The sequence below is a fragment of the Carcharhinus amblyrhynchos genome, unplaced genomic scaffold (genome assembly GCF_965287045.1).
Source record: "Carcharhinus amblyrhynchos unplaced genomic scaffold, sCarAmb.v2.hapA scaffold_710, whole genome shotgun sequence".
NCBI lineage: Eukaryota > Metazoa > Chordata > Chondrichthyes > Carcharhiniformes > Carcharhinidae > Carcharhinus > Carcharhinus amblyrhynchos.
Window position 1 is genome coordinate 1 of NW_027650450.1, and position 20650 is coordinate 20650.

The 20650-nt window shown below is 50.9% G+C and overlaps 1 protein-coding gene across 1 annotated transcript in view; it reads left to right on the top strand.

Annotated features, from left to right (window-relative positions):
• Positions 1–196: 196 nt before the first annotated feature.
• LOC145339862 (uncharacterized) overlaps positions 197–20650 on the top strand; it is a gene marked incomplete at its 3' end in the record, with an annotated part of 33901 nt that continues 13447 nt past the window's right edge. Inside the window, exons 1-3 of the mRNA XM_080184396.1 lie at positions 197–258; positions 2780–2962; positions 15833–16026. Of these exons, the coding sequence (XP_080040522.1) occupies positions 2865–2962; positions 15833–16026 (292 nt within the window). The remainder of the gene's footprint in view (positions 259–2779; positions 2963–15832; positions 16027–20650) is intronic.

Genomic DNA, 20650 nt, shown 5'->3' on the forward strand with positions numbered 1-20650 from the left:
GCCGGAGGATTAGGGGCGAGGCCGTGGCACTGGGGGCGAGGCCTCGGGTAATGGGCGTGGCCGGGGCACTGGAGGCGGGGCTGTAAAGTGGAGTGAGAGCGAGCTGCTGAAGTGTGGGCGGGGCTGTAGCGGCGCGGGCAGTAGGCGAGGGCGGGGCAGTAGGCGAGGGCGGGGCCTCGGGAGGGCGGCGGGAGCAGTGGCGCATGGGCGGCGTGAGCTGCAGCTGGAGTTCGGGGGGCTCGAGACAAGTCCGGGCAGGTACGGGGGGGGAGAGAGACAGACAGGGGCGGGGAATAAACATCTCCGGCCCCGTGAGGGAGCACAGGTCACTGCACCACACCGGGCCCAGGGAGGAGGGAGGAGGGGATAGGGACAGGGAATAGGGGAGAGGGGAGAGGGGAGAGGAATAGGGGAGAGGGGAGGGGGGGAGAGGGGAGGGGGGAGGAGAGGGGAGGGGGGGAGAGGGGAGGGGGGAATAGGGGAGGGGGAATAGGGGAGGGGGGAGGGGGGGAATAGGGGAGGGGGGAGGGGGGGAATAGGGGAGGGGGGAGGGGGGGAATAGGGGAGGGGGGAGGGGGGAATAGGGGAGGGGGGGAATAGGGGAGGGGGGAGGGGGGAGGGGGGGAATAGGGGAGGGGGGAGGGGGGGAATAGGGGAGGGGGGGAATAGGGGAGGGGGGAGGGGGGGAATAGGGGAGGGGGGAGGGGGGGAGAGGGGAGGGGGGGAGAGGGGAGGGGGGGAGAGGGGAGGGGGGAGGGGGTGGAGGAGGGGGGAGGGGGTGGAGGAGGGGGGTGGAGGAGGAGGAGGGCGGGGTAGAGGAGGAGGAGGGAGGAGGAGGAGGGGGGGCGGGGGTGGAAGAGGAGGAGGGGGGGCGGGGGTGGAAGAGGAGGAGGGGGGGCGGGGGTGGAAGAGGAGGAGGGGGGGCGGGGGTAGAGGAGGAGGGGGGGCGGGGGTAGAGGAGGAGGAGGAGGAGGAGGAGGAAGGAGGAGGAGGGAGGAGGAGGAGGGGGGCGGGGGTAGAGGAGGAGGAGGGAGGAGGGGGGCGGGGGTAGAGGAGGAGGAGGGAGGAGGGGGCGGGGGTAGAGGAGGAGGAGGGAGGAGGGGGGCGGGGGTAGAGGAGGAGGAGGGAGGAGGAGGAGGGGGGCGGGGGTAGAGGAGGAGGGGGGCGGGGGTAGAGGAGGAGGAGGAGGAGGGGGGCGGGGGTAGAGGAGGAGGAGGAGGAGGGCGGGGGTAGAGGAGGAGGAGGGAGGAGGAGGAGGGGGGGGCGGGGGTGGAGGAGGAGGAGGGGGGGCGGGGGTGGAGGAGGAGGAGGGGGGGCGGGGGTGGAGGAGGAGGAGGAGGGAGGAGGAGGAGGGAGGAGGAGGAGGAGGGAGGAGGGGGTAGAGGAGGAGGAGGGAGGAGGGGGAGAGGAGGAGGGAGGGAGGAGGAGGAGGGGGGCGGGGGTAGAGGAGGAAGAGGAGGAGGAGAGGAGGAGGGGGCGGGGGGTGGAGGAGGAGGAGGAGGAGGGGGGCGGGGGTAGAGGAGGAGGAGGGGGAGGAGGAGGAGGGGGGCGGGGGTAGAGGAGGAAGAGGAGGAGGAGGAGGAGGAGGAGGGGGGCGGGGGTGGAGGAGGAGGAGGAGGAGGGGGGCGGGGGTGGAGGAGGAGGAGGGAGGAGGGGGGCGGGGGTAGAGGAGGAGGAGGAGGAGGGGGGCGGGGGTAGAGGAGGAGGAGGGAGGAGGAGGAGGGGGGCGGGGGTAGAGGAGGAGGAGGAGGAGGAGGAGGGGGGCGGGGGTAGAGGAGGAGGAGGAGGAGGAGGAGGAGGGGGGCGGGGGTAGAGGAGGAGGAGGAGGAGGGGGGCGGGGGTAGAGGAGGAGGAGGAGGAGGGGGGCGGGGGTAGAGGAGGAGGAGGAGGAGAGGGGGCGGGGGTAGAGGAGGAGGAGGGGGGCGGGGGTAGAGGAGGAGGAGGAGGAGGAGGGGGGCGGGGGTAGAGGAGGAGGAGGAGGAGGGGGCGGGGGTAGAGGAGGAGGAGGAGGAGGAGGGGGGCGGGGGTAGAGGAGGAGGAGGAGGAGGAGGGGGGCGGGGGTAGAGGAGGAGGAGGGGGGCGGGGGTAGAGGAGGAGGAGGAGGAGGAGGAGGAGGGGGGCGGGGGTAGAGGAGAAGGAGGAGGAGGAGGGGGGGAGGGGGTAGAGGAGGGGGGAGGGGGTGGGAGGGTGGGGGGGAGGGGGTGGGGGGGGGAGGGGGTGGGGGGGGAGAGGGGGTGGGGGGGGAGGAGGGGGGGTGGGGGGGAGGAGGGGGGGTGGGGGGGGAGGAGGGGGGTGGGGGAGGAGGGGAGGGGAGGAGGGGGGGTGGGGGGGAGGAGGGGGTTAGGGGGTAGGGGAGGGGAGGAGGAGGGGGTAGGGAGGAGGGGTGCGGAGGAGAAGGGGTAGGGGGTGCGGAGGAGTAGGGGTAGTGGGAGGGGGGTGCGGAGGAGGAGGAGGGGTGGTAGGCAGAGGGGGGTGCGGAGGAGGAGGAGGGGTGGTAGGCGGAGGGGGGTGTGGAGGAGGAGGAGGGGTGGGGGAGGGGGGTGCGGAGGAGGAGGAGGGGGAGGGTGGTGTGGAGGAGGTGTAGGGAGGAGATTGGAGAGTTGGAGATGGGGGGAGCCAGTGGAGGTGGTTTGAGCTGTCAGAACTAAGATTTATTGTTTAAGAATATTTAGATTAGAGTACAGGTGGGTGATAAATATTGTTTATTTAGATTGGAATAGAGGTGGGTGAATAGAATTGAGATACAGATGAACTGTGACCTAATTAAATGATGGAACAGGTTAGAGGGGCTGAATGTCCTCTTCCTGTTCCTGTCCATCTTCAGTTACAGGCTCTGAGTCAGCTTGAATTGACTGGCTGTGAACATGACGCGCCATCGCTCAAACAATGACGGCTTTCCTCAGTATCACCTTCGACGCATTGGACGCAGAGCGTCGCTCCCTCACATCGCCAGCCGAATCAAGTGAGTATTATAGAACAGTATCGGGCGGGACTGAGGAAACAGGTACATCATCAACTGGCATTGGCAGATAAACAGGACCATGTCTGTCTAAGAACACAAGTCATGATGTGGGTATGCCGGCGTTGGACTGGCGTAAACACAGTAAAAAGTCACAGTAAAAAGTAAATAGCTGAGGCCCACAGTAAAAAACTTTTTACTAAGAACACAAGAACATAAGAAATAGGAGCAGGAGTAGGCCATCTAGCCCCTCGAGCCTGCCCCGCCATTCAATAAGATCATGGCTGATCTGTCGTGGCTCAGTTCCACATTCCTGCCCTCTCCCCATAACCCTTAATCCCCTCTCTTATCAAAAACCCATCAACCCGCGTCTTAAAAATATTTAGCGAGGCAGCCTCCACCACTTCAACGGGCAGAGAATTCCAGAGATTCACCACACTTTGAGTGAAGAAGTTCCTCCTCAACTCTGTTCTAAACTGCTCCCCCCTTATCTTGAGGCTGTGCCCTCTAGTCCTGCCGTCCTTTCTGAGCGGGAAGAATCTCTCTACCTCTGTCCTATCCATCCCCTTCATTATCTTATATGTCTCTGTAAGATCCCCCCTCATCCTTCTAAACTCCAACGAGTACAGACCCAGTCTATTTAGTCTCTGTTCATAGTCCAACTCCCTCATCTCCAGTATCAGCCTAGTGAACCTCCTCTGCAGTCCCTCCAAGGCCAAAATATCCTTGCGCAAGTGCGGCGACCAAAACTGCACACAGTACTCCAGCTGCAGCCTCACCAGTTCCCTGTACCGTTGCAGCAAGACCTCCCTGCTTTTATATTCTATCCCCCTTGCTATGAAGGCCAGCATCCCATTCGCCTTCTTGATCACCTGCTGCACCTGCAGACTGGGTTTTTGCGACTCATGCACAAGGACCCCCAGGTCCCTCTGCACTGTAGCATGCTGCAGCTTTTCACCCTTTAAATAGTAATCCCTCCTACTATTATTCCTGCCAAAGTGGATAACCTCACACTTGCTAACATCATACTCCATCTGCCAGCTCCTCGCCCACTCGCTCAGCCTATCCAGATCCCTCTGCAGTCTTTCCACACCCTCCGCACAATTTGCTTTTCCACTCATCTTCGTGTCATCAGCAAATTTCGACACCCTACACTCAGCCCCCTCCTCCAGATCGTCTATGTAAATGGTAAACAGCTGAGGCCCCAGCACCGACCCCTGGGGCACTCCACTAGTCACCAACCGCCAATCCGAATAGCACCCATTGACCCCCACTCTCTGCCTCCTATTAGACAGCCAATCCTCTATCCACGCTAACACCTTACCCCCTAACCTTCTGAAGCAACCTTTTGTGCGGCACCTTATCAAACACCTTTTGAAAATCAAGAAACACCACATCTACCAGTTCCCCTCTGTCTATCGCACTAGTAAAAAGTCATACTGAACAGAACGGATTACTGTAAAGAAGTGTACCGACAACTAAACAATGAGTGACTTTTTACTGTGTTTACCCCAGTCCAACGCCGGCACGTCCACATCATTACCGCACTAGTCACATCCTCGTAGAAGTCCAGTAAATTTGTCAAACACAACTTCCCCTTAACGAATCCGTGCTGCGTCTGCTCTATGAAACCATTCCTTTCCAGGTGCCTCACTGTCCTGGGTGCTTGTCCAGGGCAGGCTGCTTGGAAATAGGAAGTCAGAGTTAAAGGTAGGAGTGCAGGTTAGTGATCAGTCTGAGTGTCAACAGAGAACTACAGGTCACATGAACATTCTCCTACTACAAGGATTCGTGCAAGAGCCCGAATGAGGGGCGGGAAAGGTTCCAAGAGCAGAAGATTTAAATCAGGAGCATGAGAGAGTGGTGGCACAGGATAGTGCAGGGACTGGCTGTTACAGTCTGACAGGTTGGGGCAGGAAACAAATAAAGAATATGCAGCTCAGAGCAAATTAAGTTTAATTTTATTTACTAGTATCACAATAGGTTTACTGCAATGAAGTTACTATGAAGATCTCTTAGTCGCCACACTCTGGCACCTGTTCGGGGACACTGAAGGAGAATTTAGCACAGCTGATGCACCCAACCAGCAGGTCTTCAGACCATGGGGGGAAACTGGAGGAGGTGCTGACTCTCCAGAGACAGTGACCCAAGTCAGGAACTGAACCCGGGTCCCTGGCTCTGAGGCAACAGTGCCAACCACTGCCATCGTGTTGCCCAGAAATTCAAATCCAGAATTGAGAACAACTAAAAAATTAAAGCTAAATGCCCTTATCTGAATGCGTGAAGCATTTGCAACAGGATAGACAATTGGCAAGTCATGTTGCAGCTTTATAGAACCTTAGTTACACTGCACTTGGAATATCGTGTTCAGTTCTGGTCGCCACACTACCAGAAGGATGTGGAGGCTTCAGAGAGGGCACAGAAAAGATTTACCAGGATGTTGCCTGGTATGGAGGGCATTAGCTATGAGGAGAGATTGGAGAAACTTGGTTTGTTCTCACTGGAGTGACGGAGGTTGAAGGGAGACCTGATAGAAGTCTACAAGATTATGAGGGGCATGGACAGAGTGGATAGTCAGAAGCTTTTACCCAGGGTGGAAGAGTCACTTGCTAGGGGGCAGAGGTTTAAGGTGCGAGGGGCAAGTTTAAAGGAGATGTACGAGGCAGATTTTTTACACAGAGTAATGGGTGCCTGGAACTCGTTGCCGAGAGAGGGAGTGGAAGCGAATACAATCGTGACTCTTAAGGGACGTCTTGACAGCTGCGTGAATAGGTTGGGAGTAGAGGGATATGGTTCCCGGAAGGGGAGGGGGTTTTAGTTAAGTTGGGAAGCGTGGTCAGTGCAGGTTTGGAAGGCCGAAGGGCCTGTTCCTGCTCTGTAATTTCCTTTGTTCTTTGATTGTGATATATGAGTACGCAGTATTAACTATTACAAATACGTGGTTGCAAGATGCCTAGGACTGTGTGTTAAACATTCCAGGAAATGCAATATTCCAAGAGAACAGGCCAAAGAGGAAAGTGGCTGGGGTAGTATTGTTAATCATAGAGACCCTTCGGCCCATTGAGTCGGCAGTGATGCTGCACTGCTCTGTGACAGTGTCTTCCCAGGCTCCCTCCATAGAACATAGAACATTACAGCGCAGAACAGGCCCTTCGGCCCACGATGTTGCGCCGACCAGTTTAAAAAAAAACAATGACCCACTAACCTAAACCAATCCGTTTTCGTCCATAAACCTGTCCACAGACCTCTTAAACGACCCCAAACTAGGCGTATTTACAACTGCAGCAGGCAGGGCATTCCAATCCCTCACCACCCTCTGGGTAAAGAACCTACCCCTGACATCCGTCCTATAACTACCCCCCCTTAGTTTAAAGCCATGCCCCCTCGTGCTAGATTTTTCCATCAGAGGAAAAAGGCTACCACTATCCACCCTATCTAAACCTCTAATCATCTTATATGTTTCAATAAGATCCCCTCTTAGCCGCCTTCTTTCCAGCAAAAACAACCCCAAATCCCTCAGCCTCTCCTCATAGGATCTCCCCTCCATACCAGGCAACATCCTGGTAAACCTCCTCTGCACCCTCTCCAAAGCCTCCACATCCTTCCTGTAATGTGGGGACCAGAACTGCACACAATACTCCAAGTGCGGCCGCACCAGAGTTGTGTACAGTTGCAACATAACGCTACGACTCCTAAATTCAATCCCCCTACCAATAAACGCCAAGACACTGTATGCCTTCTTAACAACCTTATCTACTTGATTCCCAACTTTCAGGGATCTATGTACACATACACCTAGATCCTTCTGCTCCTCCACACTATTCAAAGTCTTCCCGTCAGCCCTATACTCAACACATCTGTTATTCCTACCAAAGTGAATTACCTCACATTTCTCTGCATTAAACTCCATCCGCCACCTCTCGGCCCAGCTCTGCAACCTGTCTAAGTCTTCCTGCAAACTATGACACCCTTCCTCACTATCTACCACACCTCCGACTTTGGTGTCATCAGCAAATTTACTGATCCACCCAACTATACCCTCATCCAGATCATTAATAAAAATCACAAACAGCAGTGGCCCCAACACAGATCCCTGAGGCACACCACTTGCAACCGAACTCCATGATGAATATTTACCGTCAACCACTACCCTCTGTCTCCTATCTGCTAGCCAGTTCCTAATCCAGTTCCCTAGATCACCCCCAATCCCATACATCTGCATTTTCTGCAGAAGCCTACCATGGTGAACCTTATCAAACGCCTTACTAAAGTCCATATACACCACGTCCACTGCCTTACCCCCATCCACCTCTTTGGTCACTTTCTCAAAAAACTCAATAAGGTTAGTAAGGCACGACCTACCCGCCACAAAACCATGCTATCTCCAATCAACTCATTACTCTCCAAATAACTATAAATCCTATCCCTAATAATTTTTTCCAAAACCTTGCCCACAACAGAAGTGAGACTCACCGGTCTATAATTCCCGGGGAAGTCTCTGTTCCCCTTCTTAAACAATGGGACAACATTCGCTGTCCTCCAATCATCTGGTACTATACCAGAGGCCAACGACGACCTGAAGATCAGAGCCAGAGGCTCTGCAATCACTTCTCTTGCCTCCCAGAGAATCCTGGGGTAAATCCCATCCGGACCAGGGGACTTATCTATTTTCAGACCCTCCAGAATATCCAGCACATCCTCCTTATCAACTGTAACACTGTCAATTCTACTCCCCTGCAACCCAGTGTCCTCCTCAGCTATATCCATGTCCCCCTGCGTGAACACCGAAGAGAAATATTGGTTCAATGCTTCACCAATCTCCTCCGGTTCCACACATAACTTCCCTCTGCCGTCTATAACTGGCCCTAACCTTGCCCTAACCAACCTTCTGTTCTTGACATACCTATAGAACGCCTTAGGATTCTCCTTAACCCTATCAGCCAAAGTCTTCTCATGTCCTCTTTTAGCCCTTCTTAGCTCGCTCTTCAACTCCCTCCTAGCCAATCTAAAGCTCTCTAGTGCACTATCCGAGTGCTCACGTCTCATCCGAACATAAGCCTCCTTTTTCTTTTTAACCAACGAATCAACTTTTTTGGTGCACCACGGTTCCCTAGCCCTACCAATTCCACCTTGCCTGACAGGGACATACCTATCACAGACTCGCAGTAGCTGCTCCTTGAAAAAACTCCACATTTTGGACGCTCCCAATCCCTGTAATCTCCTAGTCCAACCTATGTTTCCTAATTCTCTCCTAATAGCCTCATAATTACCCTTCCCCCAGCTAAAACCACTGGCCCGAGGTTCATGCCTATCCCTTTCCATCACTAAGGTGAACGTAACCGAATTGTGGTCACTATCACCAAAATGCACACCAACTTCCAAATCCAACACCTGATCTGGCTCATTTCCCAGCACCAAATCCAATATAGCCTCACCTCTAGTTGGCCTATCTACATACTGAGTCAAAAAACCTTCCTGCACACTTTGCACAAAAACTGACCCCTCTAACGAGCTAGAGCTATAACAATTCCAATCAATATTAGTAAAGTTAAAATCCCCCATAACAATTACCCTATTACTTTCACTCCTAACCAGGATCGTCTCCGCAATCCTTTCCTCAACCTCTCTAGAACTTTTAGGTGGTCTATAAAAGACTCCCAACAGGGTGACCTCTCCTCTCCTATTTCTAATCTCCGCCCATACTACCTCAACAGACAAGTCCTCATCAAACCTCCTCTCTGACACTGTGATACAATCCCTGACCAATAATGCTACCCCTCCCCCCCCTTCTACCTCCTTCTCTACTTCGACTAAAACATTTAAACCCCGGGACCTGCAGCATCCATTCCTGCCCCTGCTCTATCCATGTCTCTGAAATGGCCACAACATCGAAGTCCCAGGTACTGATCCACGCTGCAAGTTCACCCACTTTATTGCGAATACTCCTCGCATTGAAGTAAACACATTTCAAACCCTGCTCCACCCCACCCCTGCGATGCCATGCATTGCAGTCCCCATCCATGCACCCCTCACTTTCAACCCCTCTACTCAGGATCCCTCCCCCCCCTCCGAATCAGTTTAAACTTCCCTGCATAGCCCTAGCAAACTTACCCCCCAGGATATTGGTCCCCTTCTGATTCAGGTGTAGACCATCCCTCTTATAGAGGTCCCACCTTCCCCAGAACGAGCCCCAATTGCTTAAGTACCTGAACCCCTCCCTCCTGCACCATCCTCTCAGCCACAAGTTCAAACTTTCCCTTTCTCTATTCCTCTCTAAACTATCTCGTGGCACAGGCAAGAGTCCGGAGATAACCACTCTATCAGTCTTGGCCTTTAGTTTCCACCCCAACTCCCCTACCCATTTCCATCCATCTAACCCGCACATCTTTGGACACTGAGGGGCAGTTTAGCATGACCAATCCACCTAACGTGCACACTTTTGGACTGAGCAGGGAAACGGGAACACCTGAAGAAAACCCACACAGACACGGGGAGAACATGCAACCTCCACGCAGTCACCTGAGGCTGGAATTGAACCTGGGCCCCTGGCTCTATGAAGCACCACTGTGCCACCTTACTGCCCCATCATGGAATCATAGAATCCTGCATTGCAGAAGGAGGCCATTCGGCCCATTGTGTCTGCATGGACTCTGACATAGCATATTTCCCAAGCCTATCCCCTGCCCTATTCCCATAAACCCAAACATTTATCCTGTTCAATCCGCCCAACCAACACCTCTTAACAGCCAATTGAACATTGCCAATCCACCTAACATGCACATCTTTGGACTTTGAAAGCAAGAATGTTTCAGAGCAGTGCTGAGCCGTATTATAAAGGCAGTGGCTAGATTTAGAATCGGTTTGGGTTCAAATCATGAATAGCGGGGGAAGGAATACAAGGGTGGGAGTGGTCTATAAACCCCCAAAAGAACATCAGTGACCCAGATTTGTTTTTGTGACAATCGACCGTGGTTTCATGATCCTCGTTCCTGAGACAAGGTTTCGATTCCAGATTTATTAATTGAATTTAAGTTCTTCTAACTGCTGTGGTGGGATTTGAACATTAGCCTGAATCTCTGGATTACTAGTCCACTGACACTACTTGTTATAATCCAGGTCAGAAACTCCAAGACGTTCTACTTCCCGCAGAGGGTAGTGAATTTGTGGAACGTTAAATGGTTTCAAGAGGAAATACATATGTTTCTAATAAAAAAAGGGATAAGGGGAATAGGTGAAGAGATGGATTTGAGAACAGGGAGAGATCATTCATGCCCAATCGAGCCTGCTCTTGCCATTCACTAATTCCTATGAAGCCAACCAAAGTTCATAAGTTTTACACTTTGAATTTTGGCACGGTAAGCATAAGATGTTAACTCGCGGCGTGATTCAAATGACCCACTAGGGAACTCGTATGAAACAAAGTTTATTTAAGAATGCAGTTAACATATAAGACAATTGAGAAAATGAAGCCGTGATATTGTATATACCTTAACAGCTGAGAATGCTTCTCCAATGCAAACATTCTTACAATCGGTTTAGCCTGGAAAATAAGTGTGCTCATGTGATGCTGGATTTTGCAGCTTTCCAACTCTCTCTGTGGATTACTGCTCTGGATGTTGAGTCGCAAACACAGAGGCCTTTAGACCCTCGAACTTTCAGCTCACTGCATGAGACAGAGGTACTCCTTGCCTCTGGTTACTAACCAGCTAGTCACCAAGAGCTAAATTTCCAAACCCAGGGAGAGAGATTCAGAAACACACTGCCTGAGTCTGGATTCCAAACACCTGCCTAGCCAGCAGAATGTTCGATACCAGGGAGAGAGAGACAAATACAGTTTTCAATCTGAAATCCAGCACCTTCTGCCAAACTGAAAGTGAACCCTTGGATTTCTCTGTGAAGGTACCCCTGACCTTGACCTGTCAATCAGTGTTACCCCAGCAAGTCAAAGGAGCCATACATCTCCAGGACAGTGTATTGGGCCCAGATTAAAAATGAACATTGGTTCAATTATCCTACAGCAACCATAGAAGACACTGGTATAGATAGTATTGTAATGAGCAGAAAAGGCCAGGCCCTCTTAAAAGAAATTTTGACTTTTAAGGGGCGTCTTGACAAATATGTGAATAGGATGTGAGTAGAGGGATATGTCCCCGGAAGGGTAGGGGGGTTTTAATTCAGTCGGGGGCAACGTGGTTCCAGCGCTGTAATTTTCTTTGTTCTTTGTAACTGCAAAGGAACATGATTAAAATACTTCCTTTAAATGCACAGTACTATCACATACCACTACACCACTGTCTCCATCTGCAATGGCTTCTCTTCTTGCACTGCGTCCCCCAGTGGGTCTATTCTTGGGCTGCTGCTGTTTCTGAAGATACCTAGTAGCATCTCTCTAATCGAGAGGTTTAACATCAGAACTGGAAGAGCAGGAATTAAATCTCGAAAAGCCACTATCTTTGGTTCCAGCCACAAGGCTGTGTTCCTGAGTTACCAGCATGACCAGCTCCCTCCGGCATTCAGCTGAAACCACTCTGTTTTGTAACCTCGGTGTTATCTTTGTCCTTGGCATGAACTTAAATCCTGGCATTTCTTCCCGCACGGCACGGCACTGTGGGTCAACCACAGCACATGGAGTGCAGCGTAGAAAGACGGCAGCTCACCACCATCTTCTCGAGGGCAACTTGGGATGGGCAGTAAACGCTGGCCTAGCCAGCGACACCATGTTCTACAAAGATATTACAACCAACATCAAGACGGCTGATTTTTTTTTACCTCGGTAAAACATGTGATTCCACCATGAGTCTGCTCGTCTGATGCTTAAAGGTCTCACAACACCAGGTTAAAGTCCAACAGGTTTATTTGGTAGCAAATGCTACTAGCTTTCGGAGCACTGCCCCTTTGTCAGGGAGTTCTGTTCACAAACTGGGCATATAAAGACTCACACTCAATTTACAAAATAATGATTGGAACGTGAGTCTTTACAGGTAATCAAGTCTTAAAGGTACAGACAATGTGGGTGGAGAGAGCATTAAGCACAGGTTAAAAAGATGTGCTCCAAAAGCCAGTGGCTTTTGCTACCAAATAAACCTGTTGGACTTTAACCTGGTGTCTTGGGACTTCTTACTGTATTTACCCCAGTCCAACGCCGGCATCTCCGCATCAATGACGTAAAAGCCTCACCAGTGTATTTGTTGTTTCACGACTTGACAATCCACCTTCCACTCTCCATACTCTGCAGTTTGGAGTGACTGAGTGCAGATCTGGGCCCCACACCTTGGAAGGATATGTTGGCCTTGGAGGAAATGCAGCGTAGGCTCAGAAGAATGTTACCTGGACTTCAGGGGTTTAATTATCAGGAAAGATTCAACAAATTAGACCTGTTTTCTGTAGAATTCAGGAGTCTAAGGGGTGATCTGATCAAATTCTTCAAGATACTAATAGGAAAAGACAGGCTAGATAAGAAGCTATTTCCACTGGGTTGGAAGTTCTGGAATTGAGAGCATAGTCTAAAATCAGGACCAGGAGAGGTGTTAGGAAGCACACCAAGGTGGGAGAAGTTTGGAACCCTGGCTGTTGTTGCTAGATCAGTTGGTATCTCTAAATCTGAGAGAGATGAATTGTTGATTTTTAATAATTTGCTTTATGGAATGTGGGCATGGCTGGGCCAGCATTTATTGCCCATCCTGAGCTGCCTCCATTTCAGAGGACATTTGAAAATGAACCACATTGCTGTGGCTCTGGAGTCACGTGTAGGCCAGATCAGGGAAGGACAGCAGATTTCCTTCCATAAAGGGCATTAGTGAACCAGATAGGTTTTTCCAACAATTGACAATGTTTCATGGTCATTATTTGACTTTTAATTCCAGATTTCTTTTTTTTGAATTCAAATTTCATCATCTGCTGTGGTGCAATTTGAACCCAGGTCCCCAGAACATTACTCTGGGTATCTGGATTTCTAGTCCAGTGATAACTCCACAATGCCACTCCCTCCTCTCTCCTTAAGTAACGGTAATAAGGGAAATGGGCCAAAAACAATCTCATTGAATGGTAGCACAAACTTGATGGGCTGAATGGCCTACACCTGTTCCTGTGTAGCTCAGAAAACTCAGTTGTCCTATTTCTGAACTCCTGTTCACATCTGTGCTCGCTGATCTATTATAACTCCCAGTCTGGCAGTGCTTCCCATCCTTTCAAAGTCCTCTGTGGCCTCACCGCCCCCTCTCCACCAACACTGCCAGTGATTTCAGTTGCTTCATATTCATTAAATTTTAACTTTACTGCAAAAAAACTAAACTGCTTTAGTATGTTAACTGCTATATGAATACAAATCATTACCCACATCAAACACTCCCAGGACAGGTACAGCACAGGGTTAGATACAGAGTAAAGCTCCCTCTACACTGTCCCCATCAAACACTCCCAGGACAGGTACAGCATGGGGTTAGATACAGAGTAAAGCTCCCTCTACACTGTCCCCCATCAAACACTCCCAGGACAGGTACAGCACGGGGTTAGATACAGAGTAAAGCTCCCTCTACACTGTCCCCATCAAACACTCCCAGGACAGGTACAGCATGGGGTTAGATACAGAGTAAAGCTCCCTCTACACTGCCCCCCCATCAAACACTCCCAGGACAGGTACAGCATGGGGTTAGATACAGAGTAAAGCTCCCTCTACATTGTCCCCCCATCAAATACTCCCAGGACAGGTACAGCATGGGGTTAGATACAGAGTAAATCTCCCTCTACACTGTCCCCCATCAAACACTCCCAGGACAGGTACAGCACGGGGTTAGATACAGAGTAAAGCTCCCTCTACACTGTCCCCATCAAACACTCCCAGGACAGGTACAGCATGGGGTTAGGTACAGAGTAAAGCTCCCTCTACACTGCCCCCCCATCAAACACTCCCAGGACAGGTACAGCACAGGGTTAGATACAGAGTAAAGCCCCCAGTGTTCACCTTTATCCCCCAATATGTGGAAATGATATTAATTGTGTTAGAGGATCACACTCAGCTCCCGGTGCTGGCTGTCAGACTATCAGACTGTGATCAGTGTGTGCTGTTTGTTGTGTGGAGTAAAGTTCCAGCCTTGTTGGATTGTTACTGAGGACAGGATTGGAAAGGTCACAGACGTGACTGGCTGCTCTTTTCCTGTATCTTAGTCACTTTCTGCTTGTACAGCTGACCATTTAGAAGTGTTAGTAACAGAAGGGATGATTCTTATTAATTTTCCACACTGTTTTAAAGTTGTTTTTCACTGATTGGCGAGGGGGGGTGGCGTGGCGTGGCGTGGTTGGACTGTCTGTGCTGTTTATTAAATTAAACGCTGTCTCTTGGCACGGTGACTGCTTGTCGCTGTTGCTGCCAAGCACAAAATAAAAAACAAAGCTAAGTTGTTCTCCCACTGGTGCCCAGGCTAATTTACATTTTGGGTAGTTTGATCAACATGGGGATTCCAGGCGCCTCGCTGTTAAATGGTGGAAAAGGCAGTTCCTGTCATTCAGATATTGGAAGATTACAAATGGCCAATCCTTCTGAGACATTGACAGGACTTCCCAAAAGCTAAAGATCAATCTCTCGGGACTTGACAGTGAACCATACTCGGAGAACGTCTTCAGAGAAGCGAAACAATATTGGTTTCTTTATTTCCTTTGATCACGTTGTTTGCTAATTTTAAAAAAATTTGTCAGTCTGCCCCGCCCTGTCCCCAGTGAGTCATCCACGTGTCGTAGCCGTTTGCTTTTCTGCTGTCCCTGGCCAGCCAGGGCCGAGTGTGGATGGACATGTCAGGCAGGGGGGTGAGGGGGTAACATGTTGGAGTCCAGGCCTCAGGCCTGAGAGTGGGTCAAGGTAAACGGTGGCACTGTAGTTAGCACTACTGCCTCACAGCGCCAGGGACCTGGGTTCAGTTCCCAGTATGGGTCACTGTCTGTGTGGAGTCTGCACATTCTCCCCATGTCTGTGTGGGTTTCCTCCAAGTGCTCCGGACTCCTCCCACGATCCAAAGATGCTGAATTGATCCTAATGTTACGGGGACTAGCTCGGGTGAATGCACGGGGTTATGAGATTAGGGCCTGGGTGGGATTGTGGTCGGTGCAGGCTCGATGGGCTGAATGGCCTCTTGCATTGTAAGGATTCTATGATTCTAGAAATCCTGGGGCCTGAGAAGGCGCAGCCTCAGTGTCTGACTAGGCCGACGTGGCGTTGGTGGGAAGACCTGAGGCTTTGAGGGTGGGCTGAGAGGGAACAGCACTGTCTGTGGAATGTGACTGGAGAAAGCTCCCCGCTGTGCGACGTGCCGGCCCCCCCATTGGCCCCGCTGTGCGACGTGCCGGCCCCCCCATTGGCCCCGCCGTGCGACGTGCCGTCCTCCCCCCGAGGCCCCGCCGTGCGACGTGCCGTCCTCCCCCCTCAGGCCCCGCTGTGCGACGTGCCGTCCTCCCCCCGGCCCCGCTGTGCGACGTGCCGTCCTCCCCCCGGCCCCGCTGTGCGACGTGCCGCCCTCCCCCCGAGGCCCCGCTGTGCGACGTGCCGTCCTCCCCCCGAGGCCCCGCCGTGCGACGTGCCGTCCTCCCCCCGAGGCCCCGCCGTGCGACGTGCCGTCCTCCCCCCGAGGCCCCGCCGTGCGACGTGCCGTCCTCCCCCCGGCCCCGCCGTGCGACGTGCCGTCCTCCCCCCGAGGCCCCGCCGTGCGACGTGCCGTCCTCCCCCCGAGGCCCCGCCGTGCGACGTGCCGTCCTCCCCCCGAGGCCCCGCTGTGCGACGTGCCGCCCTCCCCCCGGCCCTGCTGTGCGACGTGCCGTCCTCCCCCCGAGGCCCCGCCCTGCTCTCCCTCTCGCTGTCTGATTTCCTCTCCTCTGTTTGTCACTCAGCTTCAGCAGGCGGGTCACCCTGATCGGAAGGAACGGTGACGTGGTCGACTATGTCCTGGACTCTGCCAACCAATCGAGGAGCCGGAGTATCTCCAGGACTCATGCCCGGGTGATCCGATCAGCCCTGGATAACCAGCACCGGCTGGTCGACTCCAGCCTCTCCGGAGTTTACATCAACGACTGGCGGATAGATAGTGAGTGGCAGCAGACCCCGTACCGGGATGATTTCCAAGATGGCGCCGGAGTGAGGCGACTTCTTGCAAGCTGCGCCCAGCATACCTTCTAATTCAATCTTTTACTCTCGTTCTATGCTTCTAAAACTTCATTCTCACTCTTTTAAACTCTCTAACGATGCCTTAATTCAATCTCTCATTAAGTTGATCTTTCTCTACACCCTAGCTATGACTGTAGCATTACATTCTGCACTCTCTTCTCTATCAGTTGTGTGCTTTGTCTGCATAGTGCGCAAGAAACAATACTTCTCACTGCATATTGATAATATGACAATAATAAATCAAATCAAATGGAATTGGGGCTGGATGGGGGGGCCTCAGGTCTCAGGGCTTTCTCTGATATCTCCATCTTCATTGTCTTGTTTTTGTTGAAGCTGTCTTTATTCGCCGTGCTGAATATTACCCATTGGACACTGATCATGACATTGATTCTAACAGCACTGATAATTCATACGCCGCTCAGATTAAATCGTCGAATCCTTCAGTGCAGGAGGCAACCGTTTGGCCCATCGAGTCTACACCAACCACAATCCCACTCAGGCCCTTTCTCCATATCCCCATTCATTTACCCTATCTAATCCCCCTGAAGCCCAGCTTGCAGGTACAGCAGGTGGTCAGGAAGGCGAATGGGATGCTGGCCTTCATAGCGAGGGGGATTGAATATAAAAGTAGGGAGGTCTTGCTGCAGCTGTATAGGGCACTGGTGAGGCCGCAGCTGGAGTACTGTGTGCAGTTTTGGGCGCCGCACTTACGCAAGGATATTTTGGCCTTGGAGGGAGTGCAGAGGAGGTTTACTAGGCTGATACCGGAGTTGAGGGGGTTGAGCTATGAGGAGAGGCTGAATAAACTGGGCTTGTACTCGTTAGAGTTTAGAAGAATGAGGGGAGATCTCATTGAGACGTATAAGTTGATGAATGGGATGGATAGGATAGAGGTGGAGAGACTCTTCCCACTCAAAAAAGACAGTAGGACTAGGGGGCACAGCTTCAAGATAAAGGGGGGGCGGTTTAGAACAGAGTTGAGGAGGAACTTCTTCACTCAAAGGGTGGTGAATCTCTGGAATTCTCTGCCCGTTGAAGTGGTGGAGGCTGCCTCGCTAGATATTTTTAAGACGCGGGTTGATGGGTTTTTGATAAGAGAGGGGATTAAGGGTTATGGGGAGAAAGCGGGAAAGTGGAACTGATCCACAACAGATCAGCCATGATCTTATTGAATGGCGGGGCAGGCTCGAAGGGCTAGATGGCCTACTCCTCCTATTTCCTATTTTTTATGACCCAGTCCACCTAACCCTTACATCTTTGGACCATGGGAGGAAGCAGGAGTGCTCGGAGGAAACCCACGCAGACACGGGGAGAATGTGCAAACTTCACTCAGACAGTGATCCAGACAGTGAACCCGGAATCGAACCCGGGTCCCTGGCGCTGAGAGACAGCAGTGCTAACTGCTGTGCCAGCGTGCACTAATCTGGATTAGATTCCAGTTTGTAACACTCACTGGTCTGTGAAGTGATTGATGATTCTTGTACTGCCTCTCAAGCAGACCCCAGGAACGCTGTAGACACTCAATTTCAGCATGTAGAGCGATTTCAGAACAGCTCCCATTCACGTGCAGTGGTGAATTGGCTCTGAACTGCAAAGAGCTGTGATCTTCCTGCAAATACCTGATCCTTCCATTGCTCCAAAGCAAAGTCAAAACCATCTTTTAAAGAGTTTTCCAGGTGATTATGTTTCAAAACAATAAACCACCGTTTTGTAAACATCCCATAAGGATTCAGTAGGGTCATGGCTGACCCAACACTCCTCGGGTTCACTTTCCTCATCTTTCCCCGTAATCCTTGATTCCCTTACTGATCAACAATCTTATCTCTGCCTTAAATATACACAAGGACTCTACCCCCAACCCCTCGCTGGCAAGGAGTTCCAAAACCTTTTAATCCTCAGAAGAAATTCACAGAATCCCAACAGTACAGAGGAAGGCCATTTGGCCCATCAAGTCTGTACTGACCACAATCCCACCCAGGCTGAATTCCTGTAACCCTCATTTACCCTGCTAATCCCCCGCTAATAGGGTCAATTTAGCCAATCAACCTAACCTGTACATTTTTGAAGTGTGGGTGGAAACCGGAGCTCCTGGAGGAACCCCATGTAGACACAGGGAAAACATGCAAACTCCACACGGACAGTGATCCGAGGCGGTATTGAACCAGGGTCCCTGGCACTGAGAGGCAGCAGTGCTAACCACTGTCTACCGTGCTGCCCTAAATTCCTGCTCATCTCAGCCTGAAATTGCAGCCCCGTTATTCTGAGCCTGCGCGCTGGTCCTAGATTCTCCCACAAGGAGAAACATTCTCTTAGCATTTACCCTGTCAAACTCCTTTAGAATCTTACATGTTTCCATGAGATCACCTGAATCTGCTTGATTAATCTGTGGGAAGGCAAAGGGACAGCTGATAAGCGGGAGGCTTTCAAAAGGATGTTAAGCAGGATTCAGAGTAGGCACATTTCTTTTAGAGTAAAGAGCAACATTGGCAGAAGTAGGGAACCCTGGATGATATTGAGGCTCTGGTCAAGAAGGAAGAGGAGGCATACGACATGCGTTGGCAGCTGGAATCAAGTGAATCGCTTGAAGAGTAGAGGGAGTGTAGGAGTGAGTTCAGAGAGAAATCAGGAGGGCAAAAAGGGACACAAAATTTCTTTGACATAAGGCAAAGGAGACTCCAAAGATCACCTACAAATTCATAAAGGGCAAAAGAGTAACAAAGGAGAGAGTAGGGCCTCTTAAGGATCAACAAGGTCATCTGTGAGTGGATCCACAAGAGATGGGTGAGATCCTAAATGATATTGCTTATCAGTATTTACTGTTGAGAAAGACATGGATGTTAGGGAATTTGGGGAAATAAATAGTGATGTCTTGATGAGTGTACATATTACAGGGAAGGAGCTGCTGGAAGTGCATCAAAATAGGTGAAATCATTGGGATCTGATGAATTGTATCCTAGGACATTGTGGGAGGCTAGAGAGGAAATTGCAGGTCCTCTAGCAGAGATATTTGAATCAACAGCCACATGTGAGGTGCCTGAAGATTGGATGGTGACAAATGTTGTGCCTTTGTTTAAGAAGGATTGCTGGGAAAAGCCTGGGAACTACAGGCCTTTGAACGTCTGTAGCGAGTAAGTTGTTAGAAGGTATTCTGAGAGACAGGGTCATTTAGAGAAGCAAGTATTGTTTAGGGACAATCAGCATAGCTTTGTGAGCAAAAATCTCAAATTCATGAGACATGATTTTTCAAAGAGGTAACCAAGAAGGTAGATGAGGGCAGTGCAGTTGATGTTGTCTATATGGGCTTTAGTAAGGTACCGCATAGTAGGTTGTTGCATAAGGTTAAGTCTGATGGGATCCAGGGTGTGGTAGCCAATTGGATATAAAATTGACTTGATGACAGAAAACAGAGGGTGGTTGTAGAGGGTTATTTTTCAAACTGGAGGCCTGTGACCAGCTGTGTGCCTCAGGGATCAGTACTGGGTCCACTGTTACTTGTCACTTACATGAATGATTTGGATGAGAATTTAGGAGGCATGGTTAGTAAGTTTGCAGATGACACCAAGATTGGTGGCATAGTGGACAGTGAAGAAGGTTATCTCGGATTGCAATGGGATCTTAATCAATTGGGCCAGTGGGCTGATGAATGGCAGATGGAGTTTAATTTAGATAAATGCGAGATGATGCATTTTGGTAGATTGAACCAGGGCAGGACTTACTCAGTTAATGGTAGGGCGTTGGGGAGAGTTCTAGAACAGAGAGATCTAGGGGTATATGTTCATAGCTCCTTGAAAGTGGGAGTCACAGGTGGACAGTGGTGAAGAAGGCATTTGGCAAGCTTGGTTTCATTGGTCAGAACATTGAATACAGGATTTGGGATGTCTTGTTGAAGTTGTACAAGACATTGATAAGGCCACACTTGGAAAAGTGTGTACTGTCCTGGTCACCCTATTTATAGAAAGGATATTATTAAACTAGAAAGAGTTCAGAAAAGATTTATTAAGATGCTACTGGGAGTTGATGGTTTGAGTTATAAGGTAGAAGCTTTTTTCCCTGGAACATAGGAGGCTTAGAGATGATCATATAGAGGTCTATAAAAGAGTGAGGGACATCAATCAGCTAGATAGTCAACATCTTTTCTCAAAGGTAGGGGAGTCTAAAACTAGAGGGCATCGGTTTAAGGTGAGAGGGGCGAGATACAAAAGGGTCCAGAGGGGCATTTTTTTCACACAGAGGGTAGTGAGTGTCTGGAATGAGCTGTCAGAGGTAGTAGTAGAGGCAGACAAAAATTTTGTCTTCTAAAAAGTGTTTCGTCAGTTACATGGGTAAGATGGGTATAGAGGGATATGGGCAATTGGGACTAATTTAGTGGTTAAAAACTGGGCAGCATGGACAAGTTGGGTTGAAGGGCCTGTTTCCATCCTGTAAACCTCTGACTCTATGACTCTTCATTCTTCTAAATTCCCATATGTAGAGTCCCAACCTTTGTTCAAGTGGCAATCCCTCCATACCGGGGATCATCCCAGTGAACTTTCTCTGAACTGCCT